Source organism: Sminthopsis crassicaudata, chromosome 4 (genome assembly GCF_048593235.1).
Source record: "Sminthopsis crassicaudata isolate SCR6 chromosome 4, ASM4859323v1, whole genome shotgun sequence".
NCBI lineage: Eukaryota > Metazoa > Chordata > Mammalia > Dasyuromorphia > Dasyuridae > Sminthopsis > Sminthopsis crassicaudata.
Window position 1 is genome coordinate 67996801 of NC_133620.1, and position 15899 is coordinate 68012699.

Below are 15899 nucleotides of genomic sequence, written 5' to 3' on the forward strand. Positions count from 1 at the left end.
TTGAATTTCTGGGCTTATAGTCCATCTCTCTTGTCTTTGCTTCCTGAGTGACCTTTAGATCGGTCATCGACTCTTCTTAGGCTTCAGTTTTCCTCATCTGCAAAAAGAAGGACTTGGACCAGATGACTTCTAAATTCCCTTCAGCACTTAAGTTTCAGATCTTCTGATTTTCTTCAACATTATAATGTTGCAATTTTTGTGTTCAGAGTTCTTTACTGCCCTGAAAATGAATTAGAACTCTCTTGCATATGAATGAAAAAAAACAATGGATAGATTTCTTGTCTCTACCGTATTAAGATTTCATCTTCCTCTAGATCTTGCTGAAAAGAGTAACTGTTAAGTAGTATCATAGGTACAGCCTCTGAATGCCTTGTTATCCCAATATCCCTAAAAGGGATTGAAGACCATTTTAAAGCAGGGTGTGAAGCTGACAAGAATTGTCAAACTAAGACTTCATTTATAGGGAGGGGCCAAACAATGTTAAAATAATAATTAAAAATGAATTCTAGATTGAATAAAAATAAAAGGGGTGAAATAGTTTTTCAGGCCAAGACAAGAAGTTGGCAAGAAAGCTATATCTCACTGGGCTGAGAATGTCGTGCAGGCCATGCACAGCAAGCTAGCAGTGGGCCTTGGGGATGGCTGAATCAGCAGCAGCAACTTCTGGAGCAATTTCTTAGCCCAGACATGGTAAGGAAGTCATGCAATTGGTCAGAAGACTATTCCATGGGATCCTTTGCTGGCACTGGGAACAGTTGCATTGCTCATTCATGGATTGCAATCCTCATCAGTCTCAGTCTCAGGGCAAATTGGAGCACTAGCACAGCAGAGCTAACATTGAAGGGGGAGGAGGGACCCTGGCTCCAGTGCCAGGGGGAAAATGAGGTTCCTCATAGGCCAGAGCATGGCCCAGGAGAGCAGTGATCACACTCCTTCTTAGACGGGCTGCCTTAGAAGAACAGAAAACTGAAAGATTCCTACCTAGAACTAGCTCTAAAAACAATGGCACAAAAAAACCAAGGCTCCTCCACCCCTGAAACAGAATCAAATTTTAGCGTAAAGTTACAATTCAAGAAAATAAGCAAACAAAAAAAGAACCCGGCCATAGAAAATTCCTATGGTGACAGGAAGGATCAAAACAGTCAGAAGACAACCAAGTCAAAATAATGACATTCAAAGCCTCAAGGAAAAAAATGTGAATGGCACACAAGCCCAACAAGAATTCCTGGAAGTACTCCAAAAAAAAAAAAAAAAAAAAAAAAGATTTTAAAAATCAAGTAAGAGAGTAAAAATTGGGAAAATAAATGACCATGATGAAAGAAAATCATGAAAAAAGAATCAACATTTTGGTAAAGGAAGGCACAAAAAAATAGTGGAAAAAAAAATAGCACCTTAAAATAGAACAGCAGAGGATTTTGGCAAGATGATGGAATAGATCAGAAAATTTCAAACTCCCCAGATATCCCCCCACAAATAGATCAAGTTTGCCCCTCAAGATGAATATAGACTGGTAAAAAACAAAAAATACCTGCAATTGATCTTTTTGCAATAGGGGTCCTGTGGGGACTACTTGAAGTTAAAGACCCCAGATTTGGGTTTAAACCTCCAGGCTAGCCCCTGGGAAATACTAAGAGGGGAACCTGGACTAGATGGGTTTTGGGAACCACAGAAACTTTCACCTTCCCAACAGCATGAAGAATGAGGGCTCTGAGTGCAGGAAGGCTGAAGAAACCTCTGCTGAATAGAAACACTAGGCCCAGTGTGGTTGCAGAAATGTGGCCCTGGATGAGACTGGCCCTGTGGGAACAGAAGCAGTGGGCCAGGCATGCTGCTGGCTGCTTGCCAGGAGGGTGGAGTTTTTTGGTTTGGGGTTCCTAGTCAGAACAGAGAGCTGAAATGAAGCATCATCCCTCCAAACCTAGGAATAGAAGTGTTTATATTAATAGTTATTGAAAAAATTAATAAAAACAGAAATACAACCATAGAGGCTTACTGTGAGAATAAGGAAAACCTAGGTTCATCTTCAGAAGAGCACAGTAAAGTCAAAAGACTTTTAAAAGTGAGGGAAATGGAAGAAAAACTAAAAAACAAGAAAATGAAAAAAAGTTAACCAATTAGAAAAGGTCTTAAAGTAGTCTAAAGAGCTTTAAAGAAATCTCCAAAGAATCTTAAAGAAGAAAATAATTCTTTGAAAATCAGAATTAGGTAAGGGGAAGCTAGTGAAACTATAAGAAACCAAGAAATAATATAAAGAATGAAAAAATAGACCAGAATATGAAACGTATTAAAAAACAACAGCTCTAGAGAACAGATCAAGAAGAAAAAAATATAAGAATAATTGAACAACCTGAAAGCTGTGACCAAAAAAAAAGAACCTTGACACAATAATGCAAGAAATATTAAAAAAAAAAAATTGACCTGGAATGATAGAAACACAATGAGAAAGTAGAATTAGAGAAAATCCACCAATCACCACTTCAAACAGATCCTCTGTGGGGAAAAAACAGAGAAATATTTTTGCCAAATTTCAAAGATTAAAGAACAAGAAACAACCCCTATTCAAATAACCTGGGTCCTAGAATAATATATACCAGCAATCAAAGAATTAGCCTTACAGCCAAATATATCATATCCAGCAAAATTATCCATAATATAAAATGGGAAAAAAGGGGACATTCAACGAACTTGCAGATTTTCAGGACTTTGTCTCAACTAAACCTGAACTTAATAGAACATTTAATGTATAAGAGCCCATATAAAAGATTAATTTAAAGGAACACTACATGGACAAACTTTATTTTATACATAGAAATGTATGTCATATATTTGATTGGCACCAATAATTGGGTAGTTCAAAAGAAAGATTGGGTTGAGTATGATCTGAGTCCAAAAAGCAAAACTGGGTGATAGGTAACGGTAAAAATAGTAATTATGTTATACAAATTAGGTGCAGAGGAAGAACTGACACAACGGCATTAGCTAGGGAGGAGGTAGTTCTGAAAACCTTCTTTGCTTGGGAATACTGGTATTCATACCATAAAGGGTATAACTCCCAAATCAAGAAATAAGGGGGAAAAAATAGGATAAAGGGGATGTAGAAGGATGTGTAGATTTATGGCAGTAGGACAGGCTATATGGATTGGTTAATGGGCAAGGGATAAAAGATGAGCTAGAGTATAAAAGAGTTTGTAGAGTTATGGTAGTGGGACAAGGTGTGTAGATAAATGGGAATGGGATAAGAGAGTGGGGAAAGATAAGGGAGGAACCCAGGGGTGGGCGGAAAATAAGTAATAGCAAGGCAAGTTAAGGAGCAAAATTATAGTAGAAGAATTAACAGAGTTACATAAATATTACAAGGATGAGTAGCACTTATTAGAAAAAAAAGTAGGGTTAATAATCATTAATCTTAGACAAAGTCAAATGTAAAGATTCAATGTATATTATATGTCAGCCATATTAATAATGTTTTAGATACTTGTTTACATATGGGTAAATGTTATGTGTATGTGTATACACATAAATGCATCTCAGTATATGTGTATATCTGCCCATATAGGGTATGTATATGTGTGTATGTATATATATACATATGTAAAAATGTGTACATATAAATATATCTGTGCTTAACTGTAGTCTGCTTGGGGGAAGTGTGGGGGGATGACAGGGGAAAGAAGAATAAAGTAAAAAGTGTACAGCAGAGAACAAAAAAATAAGCTACAAGGAAGCAAAGAAAAAATAGATAACGTATAAATATAATCTCTTCTATTATTATATGTTTTCTTGGAATAGAAATTTATTGTTACATATTTTGAATCCTCCCTGATGTCTGCTAGATTCATGACAATATTTTGTTTATTTTACATTTAGCTTAATTTTTTAAAAAATGAAAACACACAAAATTGAATAGGCCAAATAATAAAAAGGAACCCCCCAAAAAAGTACTGAAGAGAACTCTTCAAAAGAAGCCAAATTGGCCAAATGGGAAAAGAGGTACAAAAATTTGACAAAGGAAAGAACTCCTTAAAAAGTAGAATTGGCCAAAATGGAAAAGGTGGTATAAAATAATTATTTAAAAATTGAAATTGTACAAGAGGAAGCTCCGTGAGATATCAAGAAATAATAAGATGAAACCAAATGGAAAAATAGAAAAAAAAATATGTCAATTGGAAAACAGATTGAGGAGAGATCATTTAGGAGTTATTGGACTACACAAAACCATGATGGGGGGGGGGGGGACCCAAGACATCACCTTTTAAGAAATTGTCAAGAAAAAATGCTCTGATGTCCTAGAACCTAGTAAAATTGAAAGAATCCACTCGTCACCACCCAAGATCCCAAAATGAAAACTCCTAGTTATGTTACAGCTAAGTTCCAGCACTCTCAGGTCAAGGAGAAAATATTGTAAGCATCTAGGAAGGGCTTGGAATGTGATATTGGGACGGGAAAAGGTTGAGGGATCTAGGGTACCCAGCAAAATTAAATATAATCCTTCAGAGGAAAAGGATAGACATTCAATGAAACAGAAAGCTTTCAATCATTCCTGAAGAAAAGGCCAGAGCTGAATAGAACATTTGACTTTAAAATAAAAACTCAAAAGAGAAGCCTAAAAAGGTAACCAGAAAAGAGAAATTGTAATTCATAAGGTGAAACTGTTTACACTCCTACTGGGATGATGACTCTTTAGAACTTTGCCATTAGTAGGTAAGTTAGAAGGAGTATAGATAAAGGACATAAGTATAAGTTGACTATGATAGGATGGCATCCACAAAAAGGGATTGGGATGGATGAGAAAGCGGGTTCCCTTGGGTAGAATGGGGTAAATTATCTTATTTAAAAAAAAAAAAAAAAAAGGTTTTACAGTGGGGAGGTTTGGTTAGCAAAGAATGCTTAAACCTCACTCAACAGAATTGGTTCAGAGGTGATAATGTACTCAGTTGGGTATAGGAAGTTGTGTGCTTTCAGAACCAGCAACATTGATAAACTGAGGCAGAATAAAGTTAGTACTAATTAGTACTAATTAGAATTGGCATTGTATACAGTAACAGCAGCATTGTAGGATGCTCAACTGTAAATGATTTACCTATATTCACAGCAATACAGTGATGCAAGACAATTCCAAAGGACTTGTGATGAAAAATGCTATCCACTTCCAGAGAAAGAATAGGTGGAGTCTTGAATGCAGATCAAAGCTTATTATTTCTTTACTTTTTTTTTTCTTTTAGTCCGTTTTCTTTTATAACATGACTATTGAAAATGTTTTGCATAGCTGCCCATGTAAAACTTATTTCAAATTGCTTGCGTTCTCAAGGAGGAGGTGAGAAAGAAAGGAGAGAATTTGAAACTCAATTTTTAAAAAAATGTTAAATTATTTTACATGTAATTGGAGAAATATTTTTAAAAACTCTTGAAATATAAAACATTTGTCCAAAAACCTATCTAAATAGTAGAACTGATTCCTGCCTAAATGAATGTCTACAACCTTATGTGCTGATTTATTCTAATAATATTTATTTGCTTTTGTGTAGATAATGTAAATCTGTACAATGTAGATGCAAATTTTATTTCATGGGTATTGCTGACAGTTGATGTGATGAAAACATGATTGAATTTTAGATCTGGAAAGGTATACTTTGTACAAAAGAAATTAGCTGAGTTGAAGGAGGCTGATGTGGAAGTAAAGAGAGAGTAGCATGGTATATGAGGAAATCTAGGGAGGGATAAAAAAGGCGTGATAAAGAACATCAGTTTGGGTGAACATCAATGGAGGCAAAGGTAATGATGTCATGAGACTGTTCTACAGACTAGTTGGGAAAAAAAAGAATCTCTGAACTCATTTTTCTTTTCTATTATTTTACCTCTCCCACATTTCTCCCACAGACAACAGAGCAGCTAATATTTTCTTGTTTTACCTTAGTTATAATTTCATTTCTCAAAAGGGAGGGTAGAGATGAGAATAAGCATTTCTTAAACAATTACTCTGGGTGTATGTGTGTGTATGCACACACACATATGCATACATGCATTTTTAGAAAAATTGGAATTGTGTTTAAGAGAGTAGTCAATCTCAGCTCAATGACATCTAGAATAGTAATCTCCAGAACAGACTGGTTGTGAAAACCATTCATTTAAAAAAAAAAAAAAAGGATGAGAAAATACCCAGGATAACTATATTTTTATAAATTATATTTATGAGCCATTATACTATTACTTACTATACTATACTTTAGTGGGGGTTTAAGCTTTGATAATTCATCAGTTCTTGCAAATATAAATACTACATCTTGTAAAAACAGTTAAAAGTTTAATTTTTAAAAAAAATTTAATTTAATTAAAAAATTTTGAACAAGACAGGACTGACCATATCTTGATGCACTAAGTATGTAGACAGATTTTGGATGACTCTTTCTTGGTGAAGTTGATTAGTAGAGGTGATGCTCTTACTTCCACCATGGTCACCTGATTTATCTCCATCAGACATTTTTCCACAGGGGTCGTCATGTTAGAATATCATGTATATGTCAAAACCTCATAACTTAAGAACAGGATTACAAATTCAATCCTTTCAGCTTATTGGGAGATAGATCACCAGTGCTTTATAGAGAAAGGTCAGAAGATGAGAACTAGTTTTCTGAATTTATGGAGAAACTACACTTTAATGTGACTAGATCAGGAAGAAATACCCTTAATGACAAGACAAGTCTAATTGTAATCATCATAGGGAACCTCATTAGCATAGGGATTTTCTCAGGAGGGAAGGCATTCTACAACTGTGAGAAACCTGGATTACACAGATGTCAGGGACAATACAATCGGAAGGATTCTGATGCATTCAGGAGGTGCAAAGCATCAGTGGAAAGGTTTTTTGGACTTTAGTAGGGTTTAATAGCTGGCAAGCTAATAACTATGTCATGATAAACTTGTTTACCGAGACTTGAAAACTGTTTTGGGAATGGCAAAACCTCAACATAAGCTTATTCTGCATTTGTGGGGTCTACATTTCATTGAAGAGAGTTGAAGTTTAGTATTCTACATAGACATAAAAGTAAAGAAGTCAGTAGACTTAGGGTAGTAATGGATGAGATTAGATTGGAATAGTGCGGAAGGGCTTAAAATGCAAAGAATCTAAAATAAGGACAATTTGTGTTTTTGTTGGTGTGTGGTTATAAGAAATAAAGTTAAGTAGAAGAGGAATTTGAAAGGTAAAGATTGTGATTACAAAGTCTTAACTTGAAAATGCCCATTGTTCTTTAATCGGTTTAGATTTTTTTCCCCAGCTAGGTGGCACAGTGATAATATGTTGGACCCAGTTAAGATGAATACAGATCGGGCCCCAATTACTAGCTGTGTCATCCTGGGCAGTTTATTTAGCCACATCTGTGTCAGATTCTTCTTCTGTAAAATGGGATTTACTATCGCACCTACCTCCCTGGGTTGTTGGGATAAAATGAGATAATTATAAAGCTCTCCCCACACTTTAAAGTGCTACATAAATGCTAGCTTTTCTTATTATTGAAAGAGGAACTCCCTTAAGTACCTATGGGCAAAACATTTTATCTCCTGCCTTCTTCTCTTCCCTCCTCCCCTCCCTTTCCCATGCACTACACTTAATTGGCATGAGCTATTTGCCTTGTCTTTCTTAATAGGCTATGTGGCCTTGGGCTCTGAACTTTTATGATCTTGACTCCTCTGTAAAATGAGAGACATTAAACTAGATTATTGGTAAGGTCTTTTCTGGCTGTAAAATTCCATGGTTGTATTTCATAAGTTACACTGATCATTTGTTATGGCACAGGTTAAGAGGGCAAAGTGTTTTTTTTGTTGTTGTTGTTGTTTTTTGTTTTTTGTTTTAACATGTGGTTATATTTTGGAGAAATTGATTTTGCCTGGGATATATTATAATCCAAGTAGTAAAAAATATGACTTTTTATATATAATCCTTAAATACCTATATTTATCTACATTGAATGTGAAATTATATATGTGTATATAAATTTATTTTTTAAAATTCTTATCCTAAGAATGAAAATGTTATCCAATAGAAAGAAATGAAACTAGACCAAATGATTTCATAAGCTTCTTTTAAATTATGAAATATTTTGTATTATGGTAATACACCCCATTTTGTCCAGTGATCAGATTTCTGGCATCCTTGACCATGTGGAACACCATTTATTCTTGCTAACTCCGATGGAAAGAATAGAACTTACAGCCCAAAGTGTGTTAATTTAGTACTTTTTATAAAATTAAAATTTAATGATTTAAACAAGCCTTAATATTTGTTTTTATCTTGGTAGCTTTCAGTTCTAACTTTGGTTACTGCAGACTTGCTGAATGATAGATAAATGGTTTAGAGTGCTGGGTAGAAAAGATCTGTATTCTGTTGGAGCTAGCTCATTTAAGAGCAAAGGATAAGAAAGATCATTTAGAAAAGTTTAAATCAGACTAATGTTAAAAAATTATCCATACATATATTCTGAAAAATAAAAAGCTTTAAAGGAAAAAAAATGCTTAAATCTCTGCAGAGAGAGAATATAAAATGTGTGCATGTTTAGCTGAATAGTTAATAATAATGTAAAGTTAATAAATTTAAATGATATCAAATACATTTTGTATGTTAAATAAAGGAAATATTTCTACTAGAAAATTTTAAAATAGTTCAAGGGAAAGAAAGCTTCAATTATCTAAAAAATTGACATATTAAGAACACTGCCTTTTCCAGCAGTATCAAATAGTTGACACATTTTTAGTTGCAGAGAACTATTCCATTGGTAATATAGGGAGCTTGAAATCTAAACTTTTTAAAAATTAGATAAATAAGAGGAGGCTTACTGAAAGTCTTAAATGTCCTTATTTTAAAATTCTGATAGCGCACTATATTTTAGTTAGAAAATAATAAACTAAATGCTTATGTTCTCAGGCACTGAGACCAAAGATGATACAACCTTCCAACTCTGGCTTATCACTGTTTTCAGGGTTGACTTTTGAAGACTTGGGCTGACTTACAAGTTAAGCATGTACATAGTTTTTTAAAATGTTAGATGACAATGAGATGATTCAGACCAGTTCCAATGATCTTGTGATGAAGAGAGTCATCTATACCCAGAGAGAGAACTGAGTGTGGACTACAGCATAACATTTTCACTCTCTTTGTTGTTGTTTGCTTGCATTTTGTTTTTCTTTCTCATTTTTTTCTTTCTGATTTGATTTTTCTTATGCAGCAAGATTATTGTATAAATATGTATACATATATTGGATTTTAACATGTTTAACATATATTGCATTACTTGCCATCTAGGGGATGGGGTGTGGGGGAAAGGAGGGGGAAATTTGGAACATAATCATAAGGATCAGTGTTGAAAAATTATCCATGCTATATTTTGAAAATAAAAAGCTTTAATTAAAAAAATAAAATAAAATATTGGGTGTTATCTCTGGACATTTTTGTTTAACTTTATATGTTTACAAGAAATTCAGATAGCTGGAAAGGAAAACATTTATCCCCTGAATCATATTAGTTTTTTTTCAAGATGAAAAATCAAGCTTTTTAATTTGGTTATATTTTTGTTTCACACTTGTGTCTTTAATATCTTTTTAATCTGCATTCAGAAGAACAGCATTTTGATTTTTAGGTTAAAATTCTCTTGGAGCAGAGTTACTTAATTGTTGTTTTTCTAAAACTTTTTGCTTTCAGATGGAGGGTGACGAGGAGTCCTATACAGCCTGGCATCACTTATAGTTGAGAGTGATGATAGGATTTTTTTTTTTTTTAAAGTCTAAAACAAAATACTAAAGCACTTGCCTGAATAGCTGAATCAGTTCAAGGAATACACTTTCTTATTTAAATCATTTGTGACATAATCATAGTGAGTGAAACATTGGATTTAAAGATTTATTTACTATCTAAGTATTTACTACTCACCTGGCATGTGGCTGGCATCCTGCTGAATGCTAGGGATGCAAATACAAGGGGAACAAAAGGTCTACAACCCCATACAGAAAGAGCAGAAATGGGAAAGGTGGGAAATCTGGAGTTTTTTATATGCAGGGGAATTGAAGAGTAGGGCCTGGAAGAGAATGAAAGCAGGTGAGCTTTGTGGAGGGGTACTCCTTGGGGAGTCAGTCTTCAGTGGTAGATTGTTCTGGGCTAGGAGACTCCAAACAGGGAGGGAACAACCAGCATGGGTTTGAAGTCCTGAGGAATTACGAGTGCAGGACCATGAGAAGAATGTGAAAATGTGCTGAAAATGCAACTTTTTCTATAAAAACAGTAGCCTCTGTCCATCTCTCCATGCATTTGTGAATGGCTTGAAAATGTACTGCTCAAAGTACAAAGGATTTTAGGTTCAGAATTACTGGAGGTAACATTCTATTTCTTTCCCTTTCCAGAGCGATTTATTGGATAATTTCTATTTCCATATCCCTTGGAAATAGGGAATATAATATATCATTATTAGAAGCAACAAAGTGTTCAACTAGATTAGATTGAAATACTGACAATGGAGTCTAATAAACCAATAGGACTTTGCCATGGAGTCACTGAACCAAGTTTATTTGGTTTGTCATGTTTTTTGGGGAGGAGGGATGGGAAATGCTTCAGGAAATTCTGTTATCAGCTTGACAGTTAATCTACTTGAAGTCCCAAGGCCATTTCCATTAGTCTAAAAATCTGCAATTACTGTAAAAATAACTTTCCTTTAAAAAAAAAAAAAAAGTGTGATGTTTAAATCTTTATGCAATTGTGTTTATACAACCACTAATGATTTTCTACTTTAAGATTCAAATAAGGAACAATAATAATCTTGTTTTTGTAACCCCCCTTTTCAAAGCACTTTCATAGCTAATATTTTTTATTCTCCTAGATATGACAGATAATTAAAAATCATTCTAGTCTTGGATTTTAAAACAGCTCTGAAGTATCAGATACTATCCAATGTTGGGAGGGATGGGAAAATTGAGACACTAATACACTATTTCTGTATTAATCAGCTATTTTGGAAAACAATTTGGAATTGTGCTCAAAGAATTATAAAATTGTGTGTCCCCTTGAACTCAGCAACATCACTAGTGGTCTGTATCTCAAAGGGATTCAAAAAGGTGGGAGAAAGGACCTATATGTACAAAAATTTGTATAGTACCTCTTTTTGTGGGGGCAAAGAATTGGAAATTTGGGGGAATGTCTTTCAATTGGGAAATAGCTGAACAGGTTGTAGTATATGATTGTGACAATACTATTATACTATAAGAAGTGATGAGCATTTTTTTCTTTCATCTTTTGATCTGATTTTTCTCGTGCAGCATGGTGAATTTGGAAATGTTTAGAAGAATTGCACATATTTAACTTATATTGGATTGCTTGCTGTCTGTGGTGGGGGGAATGAGGGAGAAAAAAATTTGGAACACAAGGTTTTGAAAAGATAAATGTCGAATTATCTTTGCATGTGTATGGAAAAATTAAAAGCTATAAAAATAAATTAGTCTTTAAAAAATGATAAACAGGATGTTTTAAGAAAAACCTGGGAAGACTTATATAAACTGATACAAAGTGAAGTTAATAGAACCAAAAGAACATAATAACATAGTTAACAACAATATTGTAAGGATGATTAACTGTTAATGACATAACTATTCTTAGCAATACAGGGATCTAAGACATGCTACAAATTGAAGCATGCTGTTTTAAAATTTTATTTTTCTTGGTGTTTTTATTGGTGGGAAGGAATCTGTTTTCTTTCACAGGGTGACTAATAACTACATTAAGTTGCTTGCATTCTTGAGACAAGGGAGGGAGAAAATTTGGGACACAAACATAAAAATGAATATTAAAATTTGTTTTTACATGTTAATTGGAAAAATAGGATTTGTTTGTTTGTTTGTTTGTTTGTTTTAATAAAGTCTCGAATTTTTCCTTTTTAGGTCAATTTGACAGTGAACACTGCCTGACAAGGAAGATTCTGTTGACAGCAGAGGCAGAAGTAAGTAATCTCTGGCTTCCCCTCAAATCATAATATAACAACTTCAGCGCAAAAATGATTCTATCTGAAGTTATGGAATGTGAGGGTCAAAGTGAAGTTGGGTTAGACATTTCTAAATATGTCCTTAAAGGGAATTTGCTAAATTGTTTTTCTAATGTTACTTTTGCCTTCTACAATGACTTAAACAAGACAAAATTCCTTTTTTACAATCTCCTTCCCACCCAAGTCACCTCCTTATACTTTTTGGTAATGGTTAGTAAAGTATCCACAGTTAGTCTAACTAAAATTTTTTTGTTTTTGTTTTGTTTTGTTTTTTGTGTTGTTTGGAAAATTCTTTGATAATATTGTGGATTTAGAACTAGAAGGAACCTTAGAGGCCATGGAGTCTAATACCCTTATCTTATAGGGGAGGAAATTGATGTATATAGTAAGTGGCTTTCCTGAGATCACACAGCTAGTTAATATATGAGTGAGATTTGAAACCAAGTCTTTCTGGCTTAATCTCATATTCTGTTATTTCCCATGTCATTCTCTCCTATTTGAGACTCTTTTCTCTAAGTACATACCACTGTTGACTAGCCAACTGATAGGTTAGAGAAGAAAGGGGTGGTCTTAATTGTTTTTCCCCTTCCTTCCCAATTCATTCCTTTGATATTCTTGACTTTTTATTCCTCCAGGTGAATTTTGATATTAGTTTTTTCTAATTCTATAAAGTAATTCCCTGGTAATTTGATTGCTATGGCACCAAATAGGTAAATTAATTTAGGTAATATGGTCATTTTTATTATATCACTTTGACCTTTTCATGAAGCTAATAGTTCTCCAATTTGTAACTGTTCGTATAGTTCTGATGTGTCTTGCACACAAGCTTATTTGAAATGGAATTTCTCTGTCTCTTTCTTATTGAGTTTTATTGTTAATGATTTGTGTAGATTCATTTTATATCTTGCAGCTTTGCTGAAGCTGTTCATTGTTATCATTACTGTTTAATTGAGTCTCCAAGGTTTTCTTGATAAAGCAAAGAATAGTATTTTTTAAAATTTCCTTAAGTAAGGTCTGTGCTGTGAATACGCCTCAGTTTTCAATCTATATCCTAGAACTAAGTAATGGGTGACAGAGCTGACAGATGTCACTGTTTTCCCCTCTCAGTGATAGTTCAAGGATCCCCTGGGATCTCTTTCTGTCTTGCTGTTGCCAGTACACTATGTTGTGCTCTTGGCCAGCATTCACAGACCTTTCTGTCTTCCTAATCTGCTCTGGGATGAAAAAAAAATTGCTCATTTTCCTCATCAGAATTTAGTCATTCTGCCCTCTTGACTTAACCCCTTCTCCCCACCAAGTGGTTTTTAAACTAGTTTTCTTCTGATATATAAACCAGCTTTATAAAAGTTGATAGCTGTCTTCATTTGATTTTTCAGAGGCATTGACATTGGAAGAGCTTTCAGTTTCCTTCTTTCACTAAAACTGTATCAACTCCTGATCTATTCATCAACACTTAAAATTAATAAGAAAGATAATCCACTTTTTAAGGTAGTCCTCTGAACCCTCTAAAACCTTCTTGAGAATTTGGAACTGTATAATTTATGAACAGTACCATCTCAGAAAGCAAAGAAAAGCGATGGAGTATAAAACCAATTTTGACATAGTTTGGGAAGATAAATAACTAAGCAAAGCCATCTCTATTGACATTCAAAGGTGAAACTGGGAAGAAACATAAAAAAAGATTTGCAAAAATCATTTCAACAAACTTCTCCATCAAGGATAGTGGAATCATCACATTTGGACTCTAATGTTACAAAAGAGGTAGAAATGTCACTAAAGATTATAAAGATAGAGATCTTTATAAGATGGGGAAAGAAGCCAGAGTGGATCATGTATAGAAAGAATACCTGTGCTGCAAAAAGTGAGATTATAAAGGCTTTGAGGGCTGGAAGCTAAGATAACTGCCAGCTCAGGGGGGGAAAATCAGTTACTACTGACCTATAGGACTGCCCCACACCTGTATCAGAAATAGCTCCATTCATTTAGTCACTGAATATTTATTAAGTGCTTGCTGTGTGCCAGGCCTTGTGCTAAGCCCCTCCCTCTAACCGGGCAAGACCACATATACAGTGAAGGTCAGCAGCAGGGATGGGGCAGGCGGAAGAGTCGAGGTAGTGGGAAAGGAGAGGGTGGGGGCCTTGAAGGCAGGGAGTTAGAAAGTAACCCTCTGATAATAAATAACATGAGGCATACACAAGGGGGCTGGAGTGTAATGTTCTGTTGTCTCCAGAAACTGCGGATCGCTCTCTGGGAGGAGATCTGCTGTCTCAACTGCTGCCAACTCTGACCTAGATTAGACTGCTTTCCCTTGCTCAATGTCACTTCTTTTATCTTCCCTGGAATCACTCAAGGGCTTCTGGGAAAAAATACTTCAACCAATGAACTTGCTCCTCTTAAACATGCAAGCTCCTCCCCAGAAGTTCATAGGGGTAAAATGCCCCGTAAATGCCGGAACTAGAGAATTGTTAAGTACTGACTTAGCACCTAGTAAGAACCTAATATCTCATTATCTCATTAGCACTTAGTAAGAACCTGACATCTCCCCCTTTCGAAACATAAATCCATCAATATGGGAGGCATTATACATAATTACATAGATTTCACACACACATAGCAACATAGTGTAACATAGTAACATAGTACATGCTAGAAGTATGTAACAAATAACATGATCAAATAATCATAAATTGGAAATTTATAAATGTCCATAAGTGCATTGTCCATTAGTCTCATCTTGTGTGAGGAAATCCAATGATTCCTGCTGGTTTTTAAAGTTCTTTAACAGTCTTCTTATTAGCCATGCTCTTTCGGTGTAAGATGTTTCTCAGATTTTATCCTTTGTTTTGAGGTCTTTCTCTTTTTCTGTCTCTCTCTGATGGACAAGGCGAATATGGCTCATTGGCACCCATCTGATTCCTTCTCCATGCTGAAGAAATACAAGCAAACCCTCTCCCCCAAGCAGTTAACCTATCTGGTCCCTTCCATTCACCACTTTCTGGGTCTCTCCACATCACCTGGTGATTATCTAAGGACAATGGAGATGCTCGCACTGGACACTGCCCTTCTGGTGGGTTATAAAACCTGTCTGCCGGAGCCAGTGCATCTTTGTCAAAAATTAAAAAATTAATGGTATAGAGAACTAAATTTAGAAGTTCCCTAGGGCTACCTGTGGCTCCCCCTTTCTTTTGTTTTTGGAGGAGTGTCTTAATGTCTCTGTTTCTTCTCTCTACTATTGCCTGACCTTGAGGATTAAAGGGTATGCCAGTGGTATATAAAATCTTATACTGAGCACAGAAGTGTGCAAAATGTTTAGAACTATATGCAGGTCCATTATCTGTTTTTATTTCTTGTGGCACACGCATAATTGCAAATGCTTGGATAAGGAATTCAGTGACCACTCGGGCTAGTCTCTTTTGCTGCTGGCACTGCAAATGTGAATCCTGAAAAGGTGTCTACCACGACATGGATAAAAGATAGACGACCAAAAGATTTATAATGGGTCACATCCATTTGCCAGATTTCATTGGGTCTCAAACCACGAGGATTCTTCCCTGGAGGGAGTGTAGGAGCATGGAAAGGAAGACAAGCTGTACAGCTTTTTACTATACTCCTAGCTTCTTCTCTTGTTATTCCAAATTGTAAATGTAAAGCTCGAGCAGCCTGATGATATTTAGAATGAGATTCTTGTGCTTCCTGAAATAAAGGACTACTGGCTAACATGGTTAGAAGGCTATCTGCCTTTGAATTTCCATCAAAAATGGGACCTGGAAGTCCACTATGTGAGTGGACATGCAAGATATAAATCTTGCCTGGATGTTTTCTCACTTGCTCTTGAAATTCCTTAAAAAGCTGATAAATATTAGAGGCTGCAAATTTTATTTGGGC

The 15899-nt window shown here is 35.1% G+C and overlaps 1 protein-coding gene across 2 annotated transcripts in view; it reads left to right on the plus strand.

Annotated features, from left to right (window-relative positions):
- The window catches only part of SOAT1 (sterol O-acyltransferase 1), a 70673-nt gene that overhangs the window by 17585 nt on the left and 37189 nt on the right, over positions 1-15899 (plus strand). For both annotated transcript variants that reach the window (XM_074308487.1, XM_074308488.1), the window contains exon 3: positions 11914-11972. In XM_074308487.1, the coding sequence (XP_074164588.1) occupies positions 11914-11972 (59 nt within the window). The remainder of the gene's footprint in view (positions 1-11913; positions 11973-15899) is intronic.